This window comes from Propithecus coquereli, unplaced genomic scaffold (genome assembly GCF_000956105.1).
Source record: "Propithecus coquereli isolate 6110/MARCELLA unplaced genomic scaffold, Pcoq_1.0 Scaffold239, whole genome shotgun sequence".
Classification (NCBI taxonomy): Eukaryota; Metazoa; Chordata; class Mammalia; order Primates; family Indriidae; genus Propithecus; species Propithecus coquereli.
The window spans coordinates 1,537,877-1,560,097 of NW_012147941.1; the positions used below are offsets into that span (position 1 = coordinate 1,537,877).

Genomic DNA, 22,221 nt, shown 5'->3' on the forward strand with positions numbered 1-22,221 from the left:
GAGTCTTGTTCTGTTGCCCAGGCTAGACTGCTGTGGCATCACCCTAACTCACAGCAACCTCAAACTCCTGGGCTCAAGCAATCCTCTTGCCTCAGCCTAAGTAGCTGAGACTACAGGTGCATGCTATGACGCCTGGCTAATTTTTCTATTTTTAGTAGAGATGGGGTCTTCACTCTTGTTCAGGCTGGTCTCAAACTCCTGAGCTCAAGTGATCCTCCTGCCTCAGCCTCCCATAGTGCTAGGATTACAGGCGTGAGCCATTGCACCCGGCTGGGATTCCTATATATTTTGAAGGTAGAGCTAACAGGAGTTCTTAGTCCATTAGATACAGGATATGAAGAAAAGAGAGAGTTCAAAAATGACTCTTTGGAAGGTAAAATCCAGAGTTCTGTTTTACACTTAGCAGGTATGAGATGCCAGTTAGATATCAAGTGGAGAATGGAGTGGACAATTGAATATATAAGACTAGGAGGCAAGGGAGCGGTCAGGGCTAGAGGTGGAACTTTGGGAGTCGTTATATAGGCAGTATTTAAAGCCTAGGGGAGTTAAGAGGGCAGAGACCTGACCTCTGGGACACACTCACCTTTAGAAGCCTTGAAGCAGAAAAGGAGCCAGTGAAAGGCAAAGAAGTTGCCAATTAGGCAGGAGGAAAACCGTGAAATGTAATTCTTTAGAATATTCTGAAAAGAGTATTTCTAGGAGAGATTGCAGATAGATTGTAGGATGCTGCCTTAGGTCAAGTAAGATGTTAAAAGAGATCTGCTGTTGGATTTGGAAATGAGAATCTTCAAAAGAGAGGCTTCTGTAGAGGATGTGGGAAATGGGAATAGGTAAAAAGTTTAAAGTGTTTATTTTATTACTATGCTTCATAATATGTATGTGTCAAATATTATATGATAGAAATGGTTTTAAAGTGAGAATGGTGGCTAAGGGGAGTAGAAACTGTAAGTATAGATAGTTATATTGAGGAGTGAATGAGGTAATCCTTTCCCTCAAAGAGGATTGCATTGCAGTGGGGGTTCAGCAGTGGGGGTTCAGATCACTTATGCAGTGAAAGCAGCGATAGTGGCAAGTGCAGGATGCCGTGGAACCACAGAGAAGGATCTCCAATCCTGACCTGGACATTGAGAAAGGCCCCCTGGAGGAGGTGATGCTTAAACCAAGTATTAAAAGATACATGAGCTGGGGTCACCTGAAGCAGGAGGTGAGGTCATTTCAGCAAAGGTATTGGGGTAGGAAACTATGAGCATACAGTTCAGTATTACTGGATCTTAAAATATAAGACTTCTGTTAAACCAGCAAGCAATGTAAAGACATCTAGCTTGAAAATAAGGGACCATGATTGAGTTTTGGTTTTTTTATTACCTCAAAGCAGGCATTTAATGAACATTTATTGAATGAATGAATCTCCCGACTGGACAGGATTTGTCCTAATGAGCTTCCACAGTGCTCTTATATCTGCTGTGTGTACTTAATATATTTGATCTTCGGTCATTCTTATTTATAGGGTCAATAGACGAAACACTGCCAGCACATACTGTCCACCAGGCACTGTGCAGAGATGAAGGGGCTTGTGTGGGAAAGTGACACACAGTGTGCTGGGCGCAGTGATAGGGACTGGGCCATATATGCTGCGAGAGCCAGGAAGGAAGAATATGACTAACTTGGCTTGGGGAATGGCAGGGAAGGCTTTACAAAGGCAGTGGCAATTAAGTTGGCCTTTGAAGGATGAGAAGAGTGTTTATCAGGCAGACAAGGGGAGTATTCCAGACAGGGAACCACATGTTCAGATCAAAGACTTGTTTAGGTTGGCAAGAAATCCCAGTGCAGCTGGGGAGTAAAGTATGTTGAGAAGGAGTGGTCAAGAATAAAATACGGATTTTGACTTTGACTTCTAGATGGGGTAGGTCTTGAACATCTAGTTTTATATTATTTTCACAGGCAGAGGGAGCCACTTGAAAGCTTTTAAGCAGAAGAGTGGCTCGAGTAGGGAAGGTTATGACTTGTAGCTATGGGAGGGTTGATTGGAGTGTAAGAGGCTAGAGGCTGAGGAACCAATTGGGACCAGGGGTGGTGAGGATCGACTTGAGCTATGCTGAGGAGTAATAAGCTGTGGTGTGACAGGCTGTAGAAGGTGAGTGAACAGAGGCTCACACATGACTGGGTTTGAGTTTACTAACTGAGATGGAATATAACAGGGCAAGCAGGTTTGGAGAGGAAGGTCAGGAATTTTATTTTGTTTTGAAGTGTCTGAAGTATTTATGTGGAGGTATCCAGTTAGATGGCCAGCAGTGAGGATCTGTGGTCTAGGAGGAGGTCTGGGATGAAATCTGGGGGCACGGTCAGCCTTTTGGTAGACAGGTAGAAGAGGGATACTGAGAAGGTTTAGCTGAGAGGTAAGTGGAGAACCGGAAGAGTACCCTGTCAAGAAGCCTAAGGAGGAACGCATTTCAAGAGGAGCGTGGTCAGCATTGTCTGCCTCTGGGAGGGTCAAGTATTATGAGGGCTGAAAGAGACTTTTGGATAGTTGGTTGAAAAGTCATTGGTGACTTTGGTGAGAACAGTTTCAAAGGTGTATTTGGGGAGAATCCAAATAGTGGTGGACTGAGGGGTGACTAAGGAGAAAGGAAATGAAAACAAAGTGACTATTTTAAGAAATTTGGTGGTAAAAAAGAAGGAAAGAGAGGATGATGACTGTATCGCCTTTTCTCTCCCATTCGTGCTTCATGCCTAGTTGACAATCCGTGAATGCCTGATACCATTATAGCAGACCTCTGAGTAATTTTCTTCTCAATGCCTTTCCTCTGGTTCCTCTCACATCACAAAGAAGAGGAACCAGGAGTATCTTTCTCTCTTTTTGATATTATGTGCTTCAGAGGGTTACTTTACCTTCCTATGAAATACTCATTGGGTAATAGCTGTCTTTTCCAGTGCAAGCAGTTATTGGGAAAACTTTGCTTAAATTTTTTCTTAGAAGCTGCTTATTAATAAGCTATTTGAAATAGTAAAGACTGTATTTAACTTGGTGGATGTTCTAATGTTGTGAATTTATTTCTTAATTCAGCCCCCAGCAGGGAGAGCACCTATCAGCAACCCAGGAATGAGTGAAGCAGGGAGCTTTGGTGGGACTAGCTTCATGCCAGCAAATGGCCTCACTGTGGCCCAAAACCAGGTAAACTCCACCTGAGTGGCTGCACAAATGTGAAACAGACAATCTTAAATTTGATTACTTCCTTAATGATGTGAGGCTAACTACCTGGCTCATGTCTTTCTTATAAAGGGACTCAGGTTTATAAGGGAGAGCTGATTCAAAGTCGTTGCTAAAAACTTTCTGATTTGAATCTTCAGGTGCTGAATTTGATTAAAGCTTGCCCAAGACCTGAAGGATTGAACTTTCATGATCTCAAGAACCAGCTCAAACATATGTCTGTACCCTCAATCAAGTGAGTATTTGATTTCTGTGAGCTGGGACTCTAGAATTGTACCAGGGTGAGAAGTGAGTTTAAAAAGTAAAAAAGTTAACTGCAGCCTTATTGACAAAAAGGAAGTTGTTCAGATGTGGAAAAATAAAAAAAGGAGGCCAGGCGGGGTGGCTCACACCTATAATTCTAGCACTCTTGGAAGCTGAGGTGGGAGGATTGCTTGAGCTCAGGAGTTTGAGATGAGCCTGAGCAAGAGTGAGACCCTGTCTCTACTAAAAATAGAAAAATTAGCCGGCCATCGTGGCATGTGCCTGTAGTCCCAGCAACTCAGGAGGCTGAGGCAGGAGGATCGTTTGAGCCCAGGAGTTGGAGGCTACAGTGAGCTATGATGACACCACTACACTCTAGCCAGGGCAATAGAGCAAGACTCTGTCTCAAAAAAAAGAAAGAAACAAACAAACAAACTAATAATTTTTTTAAATAAATATATATAAAAGGACTCACAGACATGGCATTACCCATCACATCACTCATTCATTTGTTCATTCAACAAATACTAAGGCCCATTATGTACAGGGGTATATAATTCTAAGCAATAATTGATCTGATACCTCATGGGATTTAGTTTGGAGAAGTGAAGTCCTTAGCTCCTGGTCCTCAGGTGTACATCCCACTGGTGTTACTGTACCCACTGTGGAAATAAGTATATTAGGCTATCTGGACCCGAAGCCATTAAACAGTCAGTCCTTCCAGCACCCTTATTGTGAGTCCTTCGAAGACAGGCAGCCTCCTGATTCCAGTGTAATGGACTAATCAAACAAACTCAGTATTATGGTGCTTGTGATAGTTATTTGCTACTATAAATCAATTGATATTCTAGAAAAGAAATGCTCAGGTCTAATTCCATTTCCTGTCCTGCGAAATAAGGATAAAAATTCTTATCTCAGAGTTGCTGCGATGAAGGGGTACAGAGTCGCTGTCACTTTGTAGGTGCTCTATAGATTGTGGCTGTTATTAAATATGTTACTGGCACTCACCCTGGGGGCCTTGGAGGGTTTCAAGGTGTCATATTGTTTCTGGAAAGACCTTTCCTTTACTTCTCAGACAGAGAGCAAGGGGATTTCAGTGTGTGGCTGGAAAGGGGGGTCCTTTTAAAGACAGCTGTTTATACCAGGAGATTTTATGTGCAAGCTTGACTGTGGCTTCAGATCCTTGTCTTGCTCTGCTTAGGGCTGGTGTTTAAGTGAGGCCCTATTTTATTTCCTTTATGCAATTTGGGAGAAGGATCCAAGGCAGTCCTAATAGCCATTATCTCCATGGATAATCTCGGTTTTGCAGTTTTACTGGCATTTCTCCCTGAAAGAGCCTTCTACGAGCAAAATGGTTGTGAATTCTTCTTAGCTAAGATATAAGGGTTGGAGATAAATGAAGTTTGCATATTTGGCCATATCCAGAAGGCAGTTTCCTTTTGCATTGGTTTGAAAATGAACTTTTTTTTTCTTTCTTTCCAGGCAAGCTGTGGATTTTCTGAGCAACGAGGGGCACATCTATTCTACCGTGGATGATGATCACTTCAAATCCACAGATGCAGAATAACTGGATCTAAATTGGGTACCTGTTTTCCAGCTGGACCTATTTTCAGTCTGTTGTCTCCAGCTGTGCATATATATTTGACCAGGTGACTTCTGGGAAGCAGGTTTCATCTGTAAAAGGCCTCAGCTGACATCCTTTTGAAACTTACTGCTCTTCTGTAGTGTTGTTTGTTTGAAGCTCAAAGGGCTATGGGCAACTGACAGGGATATAATCCAGGGTGGAATTTCTTGAAGAAGTTAAAAATAAGCTAGTTACAACATCAGGGTAGAAGGAATTGGAAGAAGGATGCTATCGAGAGAATACTCAAATAATGCTCGGGAGTTTCTATTCCTAAAATGTTTTCTGCTGAAAGAAGATAAGTAGGACTCAGGCCTGTGGGTAGAGCACTAGCCAAGAAACCCACTGGCCTCTGCCTGTTTTTGTTTCCCATTTTGGTTATGTGGCATTATTTTCAGAATTGCACTTTCCTTCACGGGCTTGTCATGACAGCATGTTTATATGAACACGAGGTTCTGGAGTGGTGGCCTCCAGGGGCAGAGGAGAAGAGGAAGTATTACTGAATTTTGTACAAAGTATGTACATTCATATGTTTAATAAAACAGTTCTATTGCAGTTGTGAAAATGTTCTCATCTTTCTTTCTATACTGGTGTAATTATATCATCTGAGGCAGTGTGGGGTGGTGAACCTTGGATTCAAATCCTGGCTCTCCCACTTTTTAGTTAGGATCTGGAGCAGCCCACGTGATCTCTGAGAGCCTCAATTTCCTCATTTATGAAGAGAAAACAGTGTTATTTCCTCAGGTTTATTGTGAAGATTGAATAAAGTCTGTAAAGTATTTAGATCTAGTATTGCCATTAATAAGGATTATAAAATGGACCTTTATGTTGAATCTTTAGCAGTGTGTGATCATGTAATTGAATTGAATATCTACCATTTGACCTAAGAGGAGACTTTCCAAAAGCCTGTGGCTATTTTCTGGCCAACTTGATTAGCTCTGTTTCTTATGAGAGAGGAAACTATTTCAGAGATGGTTTTTTTTTTTTCTTTTCTTTTCTTTTTTTTTTAGTTCTTTTTGAGACCAAGTCTCACTCTGTTGCCCAGGCTAGAGTGCAGTGGCTCACCTCAACGTGATGGGCTCATGGGCTCAAGTGATTGTTCTGCCTTAGCGTCTCGAGTAGCTGGGACTACAGGCACGTGCCACCACACCTGGCTAATTTTTTCTGTTTTTAGTAGAGATGGGGTCTCACTCTTGCTCAGGCTGGTCTGGAACTCCTGAGCTCAAGCAATCCTCCCACCTCAGCCTCCCAGAGTACTAGGATTACAGGCATGAGACACTGCCCGGGCAATTTTTCTATTTTTTGTAGAGATGGGATCTCACTGTGTTACTCAGGCTGGTCTCGAACTCCTGGCCTCAAGCACTCCTCCCGCTTAAGCCTCCCAAAGTGGTAGGATTACAGATGTGAGCCACCATGCCTGGCCCCAGAGACGTTTTTGACAACTCCAGAAAGTAAGCTACATTTTGAATGGACGAACCAGTTATGAAGTTAATGAAGTGTAACATGCAAAAGAATTCTATATCTGTTTTTAGTGTTTCTCTAAATGGGATTTTGCACCTGTGTGAAGGCTCCACCCTCTTGGTTGCTAACAGTGAACAATATCTGGCTGTTTTCTATACATACAGAGTAGTTCCATCTGGGGAGCTATGCAGATGCTTAAAACTCAGTCAACCAGTATGTTCATTTGCAAGTGTGTCCATTTTTGGTTATTTCCTCAAAGAAAGAACAGTGGCTAAAAACAGGTAAAATCATATATATTTGAATTAGGAATGCATGATAGGATACTTTTATGGGTGGTGGACTTCTCTTTCTAGTTATCAGGCTGGTGCTCTCAAATGGGCAAAGTAATAGCAGTAGTTTTAGGTGGAAGTCTTTTTTCTTTTAATAGAATCAGATGATGACTTAGCAATTAAAAACTGCTCGGTTTTTTTTTTTTTTTTTAAACAGTCTCACTTTGTTGCCTGGGCTAGAGTGCCATGGCGTCAGCCTAGCTCACAGCAACCTCAAACTCCTGGGCTCAAGTGATCCTCCTGCCTCCTGGGACTACAGGCATGTGCCACCATGCCCAGCTAATCTTTATATATTTTTTTAGTTGTCAAGCTAATTTCTTTCTATGTTTAGTAGAGACGGGGTCTCCCTCTTGCTAAGGCTGGTCTCAAACTCCTGACCTCAAGCGATTCTCCCACCTTGGCCTCCTTGAGTGCTAGAATTACAGGTGTAAGCCACTGGGCCTGGCCACAAACTTCTTGTTAATTCGGTGTATGTTGGATACATACCATGTCAACCCATTGGTCAGGCACTGGGTATATCAAGCACAAAAAGAGATTGGCAGCACAGGGCTTGCTAGTTCAGCATTCACAATAGCACAGAGCAGCTGTTCGGTGATGCTGGATTCCTGGCCATCTTGGCATGTCCGTGGTCTGGCGGGAGCTGTGTGATTTCTGAGCATGGGCAGGAAGGCCTGCAGGCCGCTCCTCCGCAGGGTGAAGCTACAGCCTTCATGGACCTGCTGCTCTGGGTTGAAGGAACTTGCATCCTGGGCATTTGTGTGGTTGCCTGCTGTGTCACATGTAGTGTTCTCTCGGCACATTGTTGAGACAGCAGTATGATCCAAGTCCTTAGGAACCTCCAGTACCAATAGCCCAGCAATAGATTCAGCCTGCTCGTAGGAGAATCTTTCTCTAGGTACACAGCTGGGAAAGGAGGCTCCCTGGGAAATAGTACTCATCGGGTTTAACTAGAGAAAGGCCAGTAAGAATTAGTGTCTGGTGTGGATTAGTAAGATTTGTTTTTAAAAATGCAGTTAGGGAAAATGCAAAATTCACTGCTAAAAAATTTTTGAGCATGCTTCCCAGTTTATATTCATTTGTTTAGCAATTATTTATATCTATTACTCTATTAATATGTTAAATACATTTTAAAACATTCTAAAATAGAAATGAAAAAGAATATTAAAAATAAGAACGAAGGGATGTACTAATAATTATTTTCTGTTTCCCAGTGGATCATCTTGTGTACTCCCAGGAGTCTGTGCTGCTTATTTTGGAGCCCACTGCTCGGGGGAATCCCAAGCCCTGTTACATCACCCTCCCCACCGCCCAGTGGCCTATTCTGTGGGTAAAGCAAAACAAAAGCACCCTGAGGCTAGTGTCCGACTCTGGTCCATTTCCTGCCAACCCCCATTGCTCTGACAAGAAAACATTCACAGTGGTGGTTTTCAAACATGTTTTCCTTTCAGCCCAGCTTTTGCGGCTCTAAAATTGCTGCTTCTCACTGCAGCACTTGGCTACTCAGAAAGCCCACTTTGCAGGAACTGGTACCCTCTCTTCTGCCCCTGTTTGTGGCTTTGTTAATCCTCTTGCTCAGTTTTGGGGCAAGATTAAATACAAATGTGGAAGTGAAAATTAGTGGCCTTTTGCACATCGGCCTGGCCCCTTGTCCTGTGTCAAGGAGGAAGGAACCTTCACTCTCTTGCTCGTTCCTTCTCCTTACACTACTGTCTTTCTCACGGTCCTCCCGTGCAGTGTGGATTGAGCTCTCTGGAGGAGGGTGTGGGAACTGGTGCACAGGTGAGGATGGGGTGCCAGATACTGGAGCCTGGCCCAGCAGTCTGTAGGACCACTCAGTAGTCACCTGGAGAACTCCATGCTGGAGTGTGGAGGCCGCAAGGACTGGGGAATGCAGTGGGTCAGGCAGCCCAGAGAGATGTTAGACAAAGGAAGGACACACCCAGGTGCAGTGCCTAGAAACTGGAAATCTGGAGATCTGACCCTCTTTCAGCTCCCACCTCAGCTGGAGACTTAGATCATCTTTTTATCTGTCTCCTATATTCTCTGCTGACTGTGGTGCTTAGTTCTATGACTGTATCACCCACAAACCAAAGCCCCACCACTTCCAGGAAATGCAGCCCATAGTCTTGCCTCACCACTGAACAGGCCTGGACTGACCTTGTAAGCTGAGTTAGTCTCTACAAGGACAAAAAGCTGTATCTGTTCTCTAATTGCCACTAAACTAGACCGTGAAGTTCTCCAGTGAGTATACTCTGTCTCTACAGTCTAGGAAACTGGTAAGTTTTTAAACACTGGGATGAATTCCATGACCAGGAGACATTGTAGAGGTGTGGAAAGAGTTTAGGCTACAGCTACATGATCTTGGTCAATAATGATACTAACATGTTTATTGAGTGTTTACTATGTGCCAGGCACTGTGCTAAATGCGTTACAAAGATGATCTCATTTGATCTTTAAAACAATCTTGTGAGGTAGATAACTTTCTAGTTTCATTTGACATGTCAAGAAACTGAAGCTTAGAGAGGTTAAAATAACTTGCTCATAGTCCCAGCAGGAGGGTGGCGAGCTGGGATCCTCACCCAGTCTCATGCTTTCCAAGTCCTTGCCCTTCACTGCTAGATGGCCTCTTGAGGCCCATGACCACTCGGCCTATTTCCCAATCTTTTTTTTTTTTTCTTGAGACAGAGTCTCACTCTTTTGCCCGGGCTAGAGTGAGTGCCGTGGCGTCAGCCCAGCTCACAGCAACCTCAAACTCCTGGGCTCAAGCGATCCTTCTGCCTCAGCCTCCCAAGTAGCTGGGACTACAGGTGCGCACCACCATGCCCAGCTAATTTTTCTATTTTTAGCAGAGACAGAGTCTTGCTCTTGCTCATGCTGGTCTCAAACTCCTGAGCTCAAGTGATCCTCCCATGTCGGCCTCCCAGAATGCTAGGATCACAGGCGTGAGCCCCCTCACCCAGCTGTTTCCTAGTCTTTAAAATCAGCCCATTGTCTATCCCAGGAAGTTGAAGATTTGGATATGGTTTGTAAAGGGTCTGGCACACAGGCAGAACATAATAAATCATATCTATTATTATTCATATGGAAGCTCATATTTTCTTTTTTTTTTAATATCTGGAAAACTCCTAAATATCTGGGAACTAAGCAACACACTCCTATTTATTTTAATTTTTTGAGGTGATGTCCAGGCTGGTCTTAAACTCCTGGGCTCAAGCCATCCTCCCACCTCAACCTCCCAGGTAGCCAAGACTGCAGGTACACACTACTACACCCGGTGATGTCATTTTTATTCTGTGGTTTCAGAATGAAGTAATCTTGTATAATCACAACTCTTGACAATATCTTAGCACCACCCGATGAAACCTGCCAGTTTTTCACAGCCTCAGATCTCCATAAAGATCTTGAACTGGATCCCCTCATTTCACTACCAGCTTTTGGGGGGCAAGGTCCTAATATTCTGCTCCTGAAGCGAGGTTTCCACATTCATTCATTCAGCCCCCACATGCTAAGTGCTACAGAGATGAGGAAGACACAGTTCTGGTCCCCCAGGTGCTTAAAGCCTGGCGGGCGGGAGCACAAGGGAGGGAAAGGTGGGTGGCAAACATTTTAAAAAGAATGTCAGTGCAGTATGATCAGGACTGAATCCCCTTTACCGAGAAGTAGTTGGCACTGTGCTGCCATCATCAAGGTTGGTGGCCTCTTCGATTCCTCTCTGCACCAGCCAATGGGACCACTGGTCAGGGTGCAGAATTGAGTGGAACGTAGCTCGCTCCTCTGGATACCAAAGGTCAGGATGAGGGCGTGCCAGGCCCAGATAAGCCAGCCCTCAGTCTAGAACCCAAAGGAAGCCATCCCATTTCAAATCAGTCCCCACAAAGCCATTCCCTGTCTGCAGTCTGATTTCTGCAAGACCTTGTCCAGGGTCTTTTAGAGGCTTGTAAGGGTTGGCTGGTGTGTCAGATTCCCTGAGAAGCAGCAGTTAGGAAGCATGGTTCCTCCAGCACCTAGAGGGTTTTCTGAAAGTGCTCAAGTACTTCTTCATAATCGTGTTCATCCTCGTCTGCAAAAGAGTCAATGAGAGCCTGGGCGCAGTGGCTTGCACCTGTAATCCCAGCACTTTGGGAGGCTGAGGCAGGAGGATAGCTTGAGGCCAGGAGTCTGTGACCAGGCTGGGCAATACGGCAAGACCCAATCTCTACAAAAACAAACAGACAAAAAGTCAATGAGGATCTTTGGCTTAGGCAAGTTCCTTCCTCTCTTTAGGGTATAGTTTCTTCACCTGTATAAGGAAGGAATTGGCCTGGATGTTCTAAGGTCTTTGCTAGCCCAGAAACCACTATTTGTTGTTTCAACACTTTGTAACCATTTCTTTGTCCTGTATACTGCAGGGAGGGTAGTGTGTTGGGGACTGAACTCATTTTCCTTGCCAGGGCTCTGGAGCCCATGGGAGAGAGACAGTAGGGACCTTTCTACCTGAGGCCAGCCTGTATGGGCCTGTCCTTCAGACTGGGACCACAGAGGGGTCTGCCCATGGGCAGGGCCATCAGAGGCAAAAGCAGCAGCAGAGGAGCCAGGTGGGAGGGGAGAAGCAAGGCCAAGGGAGGGCAGGGGCCAGCAAGGACTCACCTGCATCCCGCGTTTTGGACTTGGTGGGCCTGCGGCCCTTGTTGGCAGAAATCTTGCTGTACGTACTCAAGCTGTCCTTGGTGAACTCTGGCAAGGTCTTCGCCTTGGGTTTGGGCAGCAGAGGGGGTTCCTGCAGTTCTAAGACTTGAGAAGACTTTGGGAGAAAAAGAGCAGAAGTCAGCAGGGTCCCAAGACATGGGGACGTACAGTCCGTGAAATGTAATTCACTTGAAATGTCACTTCCTCTGCTTCCCTCTCTACTTCCTTTTCAGGGCAGGGCCTCTCAGGACCCAGGTATTTTTGCTAGAAGCACATGAAATATTCCAGGCAAGGGAGAAGAGGGTCCGGGTAGGAGGTGAGGATAGGGTTGGGGGTTGGAGACAGGTGTCCCTGGGATTCTCCACTGAGGGGCTTGGTCAGCGTCCTTTAATTCTCTTGCCGAAGGGGAAAAGGCAACGTGGAGACACCTCGGAAACCAGTCGCAAAGCCTCATGGCAGCACCAGAGCTGAGCGGGGACCCAGGAGGAAGAGGACTGTTACTGAATCCCTACCGTGGCCGGATGCTGTATGCTCATTCAATCCTCGGGGACCCTGCACGTAGCTGTTTCCATCCCCCATTTATGTATGAAGAGTGTGCCTCGCCAAACCTCACGCAGGGGATGCAAAGTTTGGACCCAGAACCATGTCTGAGAGCCCTAAAGCCAGTGGTGTCTGCACCAGGCCATGCCGTGCAGAGCAGACGGCCCCACTGCCCGGTCAGCAGCGGAGGATACTGTGGCCCAGAGAGGAAAAGTTACTGGTTCAGGGGCAACAGCAGTGACTGGGCCTGAAGTCCCTCCCTCAGCAGCTGAGACTCGGGCTGAGGCCTCTCAATCCCTTGTGCTGTGCCCTTCCCAGTGCCGTGACCAGCCCGTGTTCCAGATGTCCCACTCTAGCTTCTGTCAGGAAACGACGGCCCCACTCCCGACGCACACGGGAGCCCCTTCCGGGCTGAGACCGCTCAGGGTTCATCCTTCAGCTTCCACAGCATCCTGCCACCTACCCACACATACTAAATATGAGTCACTCGAGATCCCAGAACAGTATGTGTGTTGCAGTTTCCGAAGTACTTTTTATCCAGCGCGTCCCCTCCCACGCTCAGCAGAGCACAGCAGTCAGGCGCTCGGCCTGTGTGGTCAGACCCGATTTCAAATCCCAGCCCCGCCACGTGCTGGCCACGTGATCTCGGTTAAACCACTTCACCTCTCTGAGCCTCTTGTTTTCTCAACTGTAAAAAGAGAATATCGGTGTCTACCTCAGAGGTGTTGTGAGAGCTGGTGGGACAGTGCGTGTCAGGGCCTGCCACAGAGCGAGCACCCGACAGGACGCAGCTAAGGGAAGAGCACTGTTAGTGGCGCCATCTCAGGTTTACTGGAGAGAACGCAGGTGCTCAGTGAGGGAGCTGCTTGCACAGGCTGCAGAGCGAGCGAACAGGCGGGACGTAAGCTGCTCTCCCCCTCGTCCGTGATCCCCCCTGGTCCCTTCAGCAGGTCTCACGGGCGTTGGAGCAGGCGAGGCCCTGCCCCTACAGAACTCTCTTTCTAACCAGAGAAAACCACTCAAATGACAAGACTAACTGCAAATGGCAATGTGCAGTAGAAGTAAGTACAGAAGAGGGACAGGACCGTCCTTGCGGTCCTGGAATCCGAGCCTCCCCCAGCCCGTGGGCCTGCAGGAGGAAGGACATTGCTGGCAGAAGGCCTGGTCAGCGCAGGTCCCGGCTCCCTCGGGGAGCTGCCGGAGCTTCTCTGGCTGCAGCAGGGACCGCAGAATGGGTGGCGGGAGATGGGCCTGGAAGGTGAGACTGGAGTCAGCTTATAAAGAACCTTGGATGCCCGTTAGGGGGTTTGCATTATCCTTCAGCAATGGGGAGCGACAGAAGGTTCTAGATGATGGAGCCAAGGCCATCAGTGACCAGGGAAGGATTTAGGAGGCTGTTCTGACAGCTCTAAGAGGCAGTTCGGGTGAAAAATGATGCAGCTTGAACTCAGGAGTGACAGCAGGAGTAGCAGAGAGGAAGAGCACACAAACCTGGAACATTTACGCTCAAGTTCAGGCCTCCCACTTACTAACTGGGACCTCGGGCGAGTCTCAAGGTCTCTGAGTCCTCTTTTCTCAGTCATAAAATAGGGATAATCACACCAACCTCAGGATCGTGACAATCAAGTAAGAGTAACGGGTGCAAAGCGTGCGAGTTAATAAACTGCAAGCTCCACCCGATGGCAAGAGAAACATGACAGACAGAGACAATGATCCCGACAGGTGGCCCCTCCCTGCCCACTTCCGTTATATGGTACCTTGGCGCCTCTGTCCTCGCTGCTCTGTTTCCTGTGCCTGCTGAGGCCCTGACTTTTGGGGGGTCTGGGCGGGGGGGCTTGGATCCCACAGGCTGGTAACTTCCGAAGACGATAGTAGAAGGCGTCCGTCAGCTCCTCCACGGTGGCCACAGGAAGGGCCCCAGCTGGGCAGCCTGGCTGCCCCTCAACCTCCACAACAGTCAGGTCCAGCCACCGGGGAGGGATCTCAAAGCACGCGCCAGGCTTGGAGTCCAGGCTCACCACCAGGAAGGGTTCTGTGATCTTCTCCTCCAGCTGCAGGCCCAGGAAGGAGGCCAGGGGGTCAGTGGGGTGGCTGGTGTCCTTGGCCACCACCTTGACCTCACAAGGCAGCGAGAACTGCGCAGTCAGATCTGCCAGGCTGTAGCGCCGGCTGTCGTTCATCTCCTCCACAAAGCTGCCAGGGAAGTAGAGGGGCAGCAGGATCTGCTCTTGGCGCTCGGCCTCCTCTTCACACTCTTCCTCCCCAGTCTGGTCACTCAGTCGCTGACATACCAAGACATCTGTGTCCTCGCCTTGGGCCCCGTAGGTCTGGCCAGACTCCAACACCTCCAGCCGGTCACCCACAGACAGAGACATGAACCCAGGACTCTCCTCCGTCTCACCCTCACAGTCCTTTGTGGCCACCACCCGGAGCGGCCGGCCTGGCTGGAAAGCACCCAGGAGGTCATAGACCGTGGGGAACTCCCTCGGCCGCCGCCGCAGCTTGCCCTGGTAGGCCCCGGAGACCATGAAGTGTCTGGGCACCTTCCGGCCCTTGCTTGAGGCCAGGAGCCGCCAGGGTGGTGAGGCCAGCCCGTGGATGCAAAGCCTCTGGCCTTTGCGCAAGGACCTCGCCCACGGGCCGAGGAAGATGGGGGGCCCCTCTGGAGCTTCCAGGATCTCCACGGACAGGGGGAAGGGGCCTCCCTGGGCCAGGACCTCGCTCAGCAGCAGCGGCTTGATGAAGTGGATGTGCTGGGAGGAGGCAGTGACATCCTCCACGTCAACCTCCAGGGTGGAGGGGATCCTGACGATGGTCCTGCGCACTGTGGAGGGGAGCCGTTCAGGGGTGGCCCACTGCCCCCCAGCGGGGGCCGCCCACCCCAAGCAGAGAGCCTCGGTCTGGGCTTACCGACTTCTTTCCTTTTTCACCTTTTCTTTCCTACCAGCATTTTCCTACTGTACCAGATTCCTCACCCATTCTTTTCCTTCAACCTTTTTTTTTTTGAGACACAATCTCACTCTGTCACCCTGGGTAGAGTGCGGTGGCGTCACCGTAGCTCACTGCAACCTCCAACTCTGGCCTCAAGCCATCCTCCTGCCTCAGCCTCCCAAGCATCTGGGACTGCAGGTGCACGCCATGACACCCGGCTAATTTTTCTATTTTTAGTAGAGATGGCGTCTCGCTCTTGCTCAAGCTGGTCTCGAACTCATGAGCTCAAACGATCCGCCCGCCTCAGCCTCCCAGAGTGCTAGGATTACAGGCATGAGCCACCTCGCCTGGCCCTTCAACCTTTTTAAAAAAATGTTTTTAAACATTTATAAAACAGAACAGTATAATGCACTGGCATGCGCCCATCGCCCAGCTGCGACGCCTAACTCGTGGCCCGCGTCCTTTCATCCGCACCTCCAGCCCCTCCCCTCCACGGGATTGTTCTGACGCGGAATAATCACGTGTGACTATTACAGTGTGGATTGCTAAAAGAGGGGATAATGTATTATAAAAATTTTTAAAAGAATAACTACAATGCTCTTACTGCATCTAAATAATTATTTGATAATTCCTTAATATCAAACATCCAATCAGTTCAACCACTTTTTAAATTTTAATTTAAATTTGAATGTAATTTTACTAGCTGCCTTTCCAAATGCTTTCTGGATTTAAATACAGAGATAAAATCAAATTAAGAAAAACACTAAGTGACCTTGGCCAGCTTATTTCCTCTCTGGGCATTGATAAGTATCCTGAGTAGCAGCTCAGGAGGTGGCTCGGTAAGACGGCAAGGAGAACTGACCCATCCACTGTGTGGTTTGATCCACACCACATGGAAGGCAGGGCAGGGAATAGTCCCCCATTTTACAGATGAGAACACTGAGGATGGTGACTTCTCTCAGTTCACATTGTTGGAAATTTTGCTCTGTGCCAACTAAGCTGATGATTGGCTGAAGCTAGTAGCTGGGCACATGGGGGTCCTTACGCTGTCCTGCTTTTGTCTTCCAAGCGGTGTACGGATACCTGTACTGCCCCATTGTCCAGGGCAGCCTCCAAAGCCCTGCCCACCATTAAAACCTCTGGCCCCCTAGATTGTAGTCTCTCACTACCATTTCCCACTAAAATGGTCCAGAGCTCCCTGGAAAGAGCTAAGTTCCTGGGGAGGAAACGTTCAAGAGGAGCCTGAAACATATCATACTCATGAGCAAGAAAATCCGCTCAAGACCACACAGGTAGGTCAAAATGATTCAGGAACCAACTTGAAAAGGAGTCTCCCACTAGCCAAAGCTGAGATCATTTGAGCAGCAAGAAAAATAACTCATCCTGTCACAGAGGTGTCAGGAAAAAGAAAAAAAAAAATAATAACTTCAGTGTATATACTGGCAAGCCACCTGGAATTCCGAGGCTATCCACGGGGATGGGCGTGTTTTCCATCCCAGCAACTCCCTGGGTGCCCCTCTTTCCCCCCCACCAGCCCCGCCCACCTGCCCAGGCAACTCACTGTGCATGATGGCTTGGATCTCATACTGGGGCCTCAGGACCAGGAGATGCCAGGGTAGGGTGGGACAGGTGAGGACGAGGTCCTCCAGAGCTGGGTCCTGCAGGACCTGGAGCAGGGTGTGAGGGGCACTGGGCTTCCACGTCCAGAAGGGCCCCTTCTGCGATAGGGGCAGGTGGAGGACGACTTGCTGGTCCCCGGATCCCAGGACACAGCGGGCACAGCGGGTCCTGAGGTGCATTTCCACAGCCTCGAAAATGAGGAGCTGGTCCTCCGTCACCACCCTGGCCTCCGTGATGATCCTGTGTGTCGACATGAAGTAAATGGGCAGCCGCTTGGAGCTCCAAGTTGCGGCAGAGACCAGCTCCTCCAGGGTTCCGTAGCTCTGGGGGCTGGTGAGGGCAGTGAAGTAGCCTGTGGGGGACAGCAGAGGGTGGGAGAGTCACCGTGGGTATCAGGGTGGGGCAGGCCTTGGCTGGGTCCAGGCCCCGGGCTGGCCCTGCCGATAACCCAGCCAGGGTCCCCAGGGACCGGTGTCAAGGGCGGGCTTACATCCGGACATCTGCACCTCGGGGCTGGGGGACAGAGGACAGAAGGTGATGGTGCGTGAATGGACAGTGAGGAGCAGGGGGTGGGTAGGGACTGTTGACAGAAACACGGAGGACAGGAGAGGGCTACATAACCCAACAGGCACACCTGACCCGCACATTTCCTACCTCCCGACCTCCGGCTGCCTCTGACGTCATCCGTTTACCATTCCCTCTAGAGGCCTCGCCACAGCTCCAGTCCCACGCATCCAGAACCTGTCGTCCCCACCCTGGGGCTGCGCCCCGTCTCTCCCAAATTAGAATCCCAGGAGCTACTGACCGAAGCAACCTCTGACTACCCACCTCACCCCTGCATCCCTCCGCCAACACTGGCTGCCCAGCTGCTTCCACTTTTCCTGCCCCAAACCCACAACCTGAATCTCATCAAGGAAACATTCACAAACCCAGACTGAGGAAAGTTCTGCAAAAACTGGTCTGGACTCTCCAAAAGGTCAAGACAAAGAAAGGCTGAACAACCGTTCCAGCCTGAAGTAGGTGAAAGAAATAGGACAACTGAATATGATGTGTGATCTGGGACTGGATTCTGGATTGAGGAGAAAACTACTACAAAGGACATTAGGACAGTGGGTGAAATTCAAATATAAGGTGCGGATTACACAATAGTATTGTACCAAAATTAAATTTCCTGAATTGGATTATTGAACTACAGTTTTGTGAGTGACTGTCCTTGCTTTTAGGAGATACACACTAGAGTATTTAGGATTTATATTTAGTTGTAAAGGGGTATGATGTCTCCAATTTACTCTCAAATGATTCGGTAAAAAATATATCCATATATACACATATAGCAATATATTCATATATACATATGTGTGTAGAGAGGGAGAGGGAGAACAAACGTAACAAATGTTTAACAACTGATGCATCTGGATAAAGGAAGTACAGAAGTTCGAGCAAGTCTTCTGTAAATTTGATTATTTCAAAAAAAAGAAAAACCTCAAAATACAAAATACATCACTTCCCTGTTAAAAACCCTCACTGGGGCTGGGCGCGGTGGCTCACGCCTGCAATCCTAGCACTCTGGGAGGCCGAGGCCGGAGGATCGCCTGAGCTCAGCAGTTTGCAACCAGCCTGAGCAAGAGTGAGACTCCGTTTCTACTAAAAATAGAAAAATTAGCCGGGCGTGGTGGCACCTGCCTGTAGTCCCAGCTACTCAGGAGGCTGAGGCAGGAGGGTCACTTGAGCCCAGGAATTTGAGGTTGCTATGAGCTAGGCTGATGCCATGGCACTCTAGGCCAAGCAACAGAGTGAGACTCTGTCTCAAAAACAAAAAAAAATTATCAAAAAAAAGGCAGTCCTCAGAGCCTCAGAGTGCACCTGCTTCACCCCAGCCCCCGTCTAACTCATTTACTCCTCACATCAAGCCTAACTCGGGCCATTAGAGAGGAGGAAGCTGAGGCCCAGAGAGGTCCCAGGAACTTGCCCAAGGCCACAGCTAGTAGCCCGCAGAGGAGCTGGGGTTCACATGCAGGCTGCTGGCTTCAGGATCCAGGCCCGTGGGCCACCTCCTGTGATAACTGAGCTCCTTGAGGTTTCATGAGCACCAAATGTGTACACACTACTCCTTCTAGCTGGGATCTTTCCCCTGACTCGAGCTGCCTCCTCCAGGAAGCCTTCACAGACTGCTGGGGCAGGTTCCTCTTGCCCAGAGCCATGTCTAAAGCTCATGCCTGCCTCTACTGTTGCTCTCTCGCTGCCAGCCTGGAAGCTCCCCACTGGAGAGGGCTGCGCCTGGTTCATCCTGAGCCGCCCCCTCCACAGTCCAGCCCCTCAGGGCTTGGCACACATGGGTGTCTGCAGATGTTTGCTGAGTGAATGTGTGAACAAACACAGAGACAGGCACCCAGACAAAGATCTGGAACAGAGGCAGATGTGATCAGAGAGACGGACAGGGAGAGGGGGTGACCGCATCAGGCTCAGGGCATTGTCAGACCACTCTGAGGACATCCCCAGCCTTGAGGCTGGGTGGTGGCGGATGTCAGAGCCTCAAGTGCAAACCCAGAGGGGTGGGAGTGAGTGTTGGGGCTGGCAAGCCCACAAGTGGCCCACAGGGGGGTGGGGGGTGTCAGGGCATGTGGGGAGGCGGAGGGGCCCACCTTACCCTGGAAGTTGGGGGCGAGCTCCATGGTCTGACCCGTGCCCGGGTTCTCGCAGACCACCTTCTGGAGGTGAACCTGGGTAACCTTGATCAGGTCCCCTGTGGAGAGGCAGCACTCATTCCCAGAGATCTCGTAGATGGAGCCTGCGGAGACACGGACTCAGTTTCTCTGTTGGCCAAGGGCCGACTGCTGGGCAGCCTGTGTCCTGTGCCCAACACACCGTGCTCTGCCACACCTTTGTACTTTGTTCCTGCTGCCCGGAACGCCCTTCCTCGTCTTTCCCTGCCTGCGGTCCACTGGCTCAGCTGTCCTCAGCCGTCTCTGCCTCCTCTTAGCACTGGAAGCGCCCCTGTTGCACACTTCTCTGGCCTTTCTCACTTCCCGAGCCTCCTCAACTTCGCTCATGGGTGGGGCAGATCCATCTTGACATCCCTGCAGCCAGCACAGAGCTTGGCCTCCGAGTATGTGCTAAATCCACAAATGGGTAAATAACCCAGTGACTCCCAGCTCCCTCATTGTACAGCTACGGAGTCAGGCTCAGAGAGGGTCAGTGGCTCCCTGCAGGTCGCCCAGAGCCAGGGTGGGTACCCAGCCCTCCCAACTCCTTGCTTTCTTCTTCAGATGAGTTGTTTTTAAAGGAAACACAGGAGAGAAGGGAGGGGCACTAGCAGGGTGAGAACCAGGGGGCAAGGCTCAGCAGCTCCACGTTCTGGTGCGAAGTGTTGAAGCAGTGTGGAGAACGCAGCAGGCACTCCTGGAGAAGATCTCTCACACACACAGTGCACAGGCCCTCCGTCCCGCAATGGAGGACAGGACACTGCAGGGGATGGGGCCTTCAGGCCACCGGACACCCCCAGAGGCAGCCCCAGCAGAGCCCTTCACATCAGCCCCAAGAAACTGATGGAAACCTTATCCCCAGGACAGTGCACACGGGTCATAAAACACAGTTCTGTCTACGGCATCAGGGTGCGGGCCTTCCAGACCGCCGAGAGCAACAGCTGCGGTGCTATATATACCAGGCACTGTGCTGAGAGCTGCACATGCATCGCCACCTTTAAGATTCATGACTGCCCTTGGGTAGGTGGCAGTTTCCATTTTCTAAATAATGAAACTCAGCCTGGAGGAGCTGAGTGGGTCGCCCACAATGACCGGCTAATCAAATCCACTTAACCACTCGGATAACCACTTCCGAGTGTCCTGCCCACCACGCGCCCCCACCGACGTGGCCATTTGTCCTCCACGCTCACCCCATCTGCACACCCATACTCGGTCAAGTTCTTCTCTAGTCACGATCACCCTGACGTCCACCACTTCCCACCACCCCGGCCCAGGCAGGATGAGGAAACTCAGGTATTGTGACACTGGCAGACAAGGGTGCCTGGGCTTGAGGAGCTTGAGCCTGGGCTGGGGGAAGAATGAAGAGATCCAGGCGCCTGCCTGCAGGAAGCCCCCAGAGGTAGAGTCAGAATTTGAACCCAGATCTGTCAGATTCCTAAGTGGACTACTGGGAGGTGGTGGCCCCTACTTCTCTCTGTGTCTCTCAGCCTTGGTCTAGGACCCCACCTGGGACCCCAAACACCCTGCTGGAAGCTGCGTGGCAGAGCAAGTTTTCCTCCAGGAGGAAGCAGGGCAGGGCAGGGCCCTCATGCCTAAATCTGCTCTAAGGAAGGAACCCGCATGCAGCAGCTCCCGCTTCCCTTTCTCTGCCACCTCCGCCTCCAGACTTGACGGTCCCCACTCCCCACAGAGCAGCCCTGGCACCCGCCCCTGTGCTGCCATCCTCTCCTTGCCACGACTTGTCATTCCCTCACCTCTTGCTCTCTGGGGCAATAACCAGTGACTGTGGCCTTGCTGCGTACCCATCCCTGTGAACCAGGGGGACTGTGGGAAGGTGCAGCTGTGCGGGAGTGCAAGGAGCAGAGAACCGGGAAGGCTTCCCGGAGGAAGAGCCATTTAAGCTGAGAACTGAAGAGCTGATCAGATCGAGGCTGTCCATGGGCCAGCAGAGGGCCAAGGCGAGATGAGGGACTGAAGGAAGGCGGTGTAGACAAGGGTCGCGGGGAGGAGTGGGAGGGCACAGCAATGGGAAGGCAGCTCTGGCACTTGAGAATCAAGCGATGGCAGCGATCGAGAGGGCCCCACGGCCGCGCCGCCCGCACAGGCAGAGCTCCATCCATGCGCACGCGGTTCCACCCGGCTTGGCTCGGTTGCAGCCCCGTTCCGCGCCCGAACTCACAGACCTTGCGCCACCCCGCTGCGGGGCAGGTCAGCGATCCCCCATTCCACGGAAGCACAGGCCGAGGTCCAGAGAGGTAGAGGTGGCCCCAAATCTCAGCTCGGGCAGTGGCGGCGTCGGGATCTGAACCCGCCGCGCAGTCCCCCCGGTTTCCAACGCCTCGCTGCGCATCTGCCCGCGCCCCACACCTGGGGACAGCTCGGCCGCGGCGGGGACGCGCTCGCAGGGGGCCCGGCCCCTACTCACCTTCGAAGTAGACCCCGGAGCAGACCCGTAGCACGCGAGGGAGGGAGGCGGGGTCCAGGGCGCGCACGAAGTCCTGCAGCGGCACGGCCTCCATGGTCCCGCCGCTCACCGTGCGCAGACTGAGCGCCCGGACGCCGCCCGCCCGCGGGAGCCCACGAAGCCCCGCCCCTCCTAGCAGAGGCCCCGCCCCGCTCAAGCCCCGCGGGTCCCCTGGGGGAAGGACGGCGGTAAAGTGGAAAGAGAAGCGCAGACGCCCCCCTCCCAGTGTTGCCAGTCAGAACCAGAGAACCGGCCACCTAGTGTAGTTCTGGTCTCACAGGAGAGACACAGCCCTGTCCTTTGGGTCTGGGGAGGAAGATGTAGTGTCACCTCTCCTGAATGTCTCCTCCAGGACACGCTTGGTCCTCTACTTGGACACTTCCTAGTGAAGGGGAACTCATTACCATTCCAGGACTCCCATATCCTTTGGACAATTC

General features: G+C 50.2%; 2 protein-coding genes across 2 annotated transcripts in view; one reads left to right on the plus strand and one right to left on the minus strand.

The window, feature by feature from the left end:
* RPA2 (replication protein A2, 32kDa) overlaps positions 1-5,625 on the plus strand; it is a 20,487-nt gene extending 14,862 nt beyond the window's left edge. The window contains exons 7-9 of the mRNA XM_012646020.1: positions 3,065-3,172; positions 3,349-3,443; positions 4,934-5,625. Of these exons, the coding sequence (XP_012501474.1) occupies positions 3,065-3,172; positions 3,349-3,443; positions 4,934-5,018 (288 nt within the window). The 3' untranslated portion in view covers positions 5,019-5,625. The remainder of the gene's footprint in view (positions 1-3,064; positions 3,173-3,348; positions 3,444-4,933) is intronic.
* A 4,515-nt stretch (positions 5,626-10,140) lies between these two features.
* On the minus strand, positions 10,141-21,861 carry THEMIS2 (thymocyte selection associated family member 2). The gene is made up of 6 exons (XM_012646025.1): positions 21,746-21,861; positions 19,266-19,406; positions 16,560-16,970; positions 13,825-14,891; positions 11,489-11,642; positions 10,141-10,922 (listed from the first exon to the last, which is right to left on the minus strand). Exons 1-6 carry the CDS (start codon positions 21,837-21,839, stop codon positions 10,867-10,869), a joined length of 1,923 nt encoding a protein of 640 aa, XP_012501479.1. The 5' UTR covers positions 21,840-21,861; the 3' UTR covers positions 10,141-10,866.
* Between the last annotated feature and the right edge of the window lie 360 nt (positions 21,862-22,221).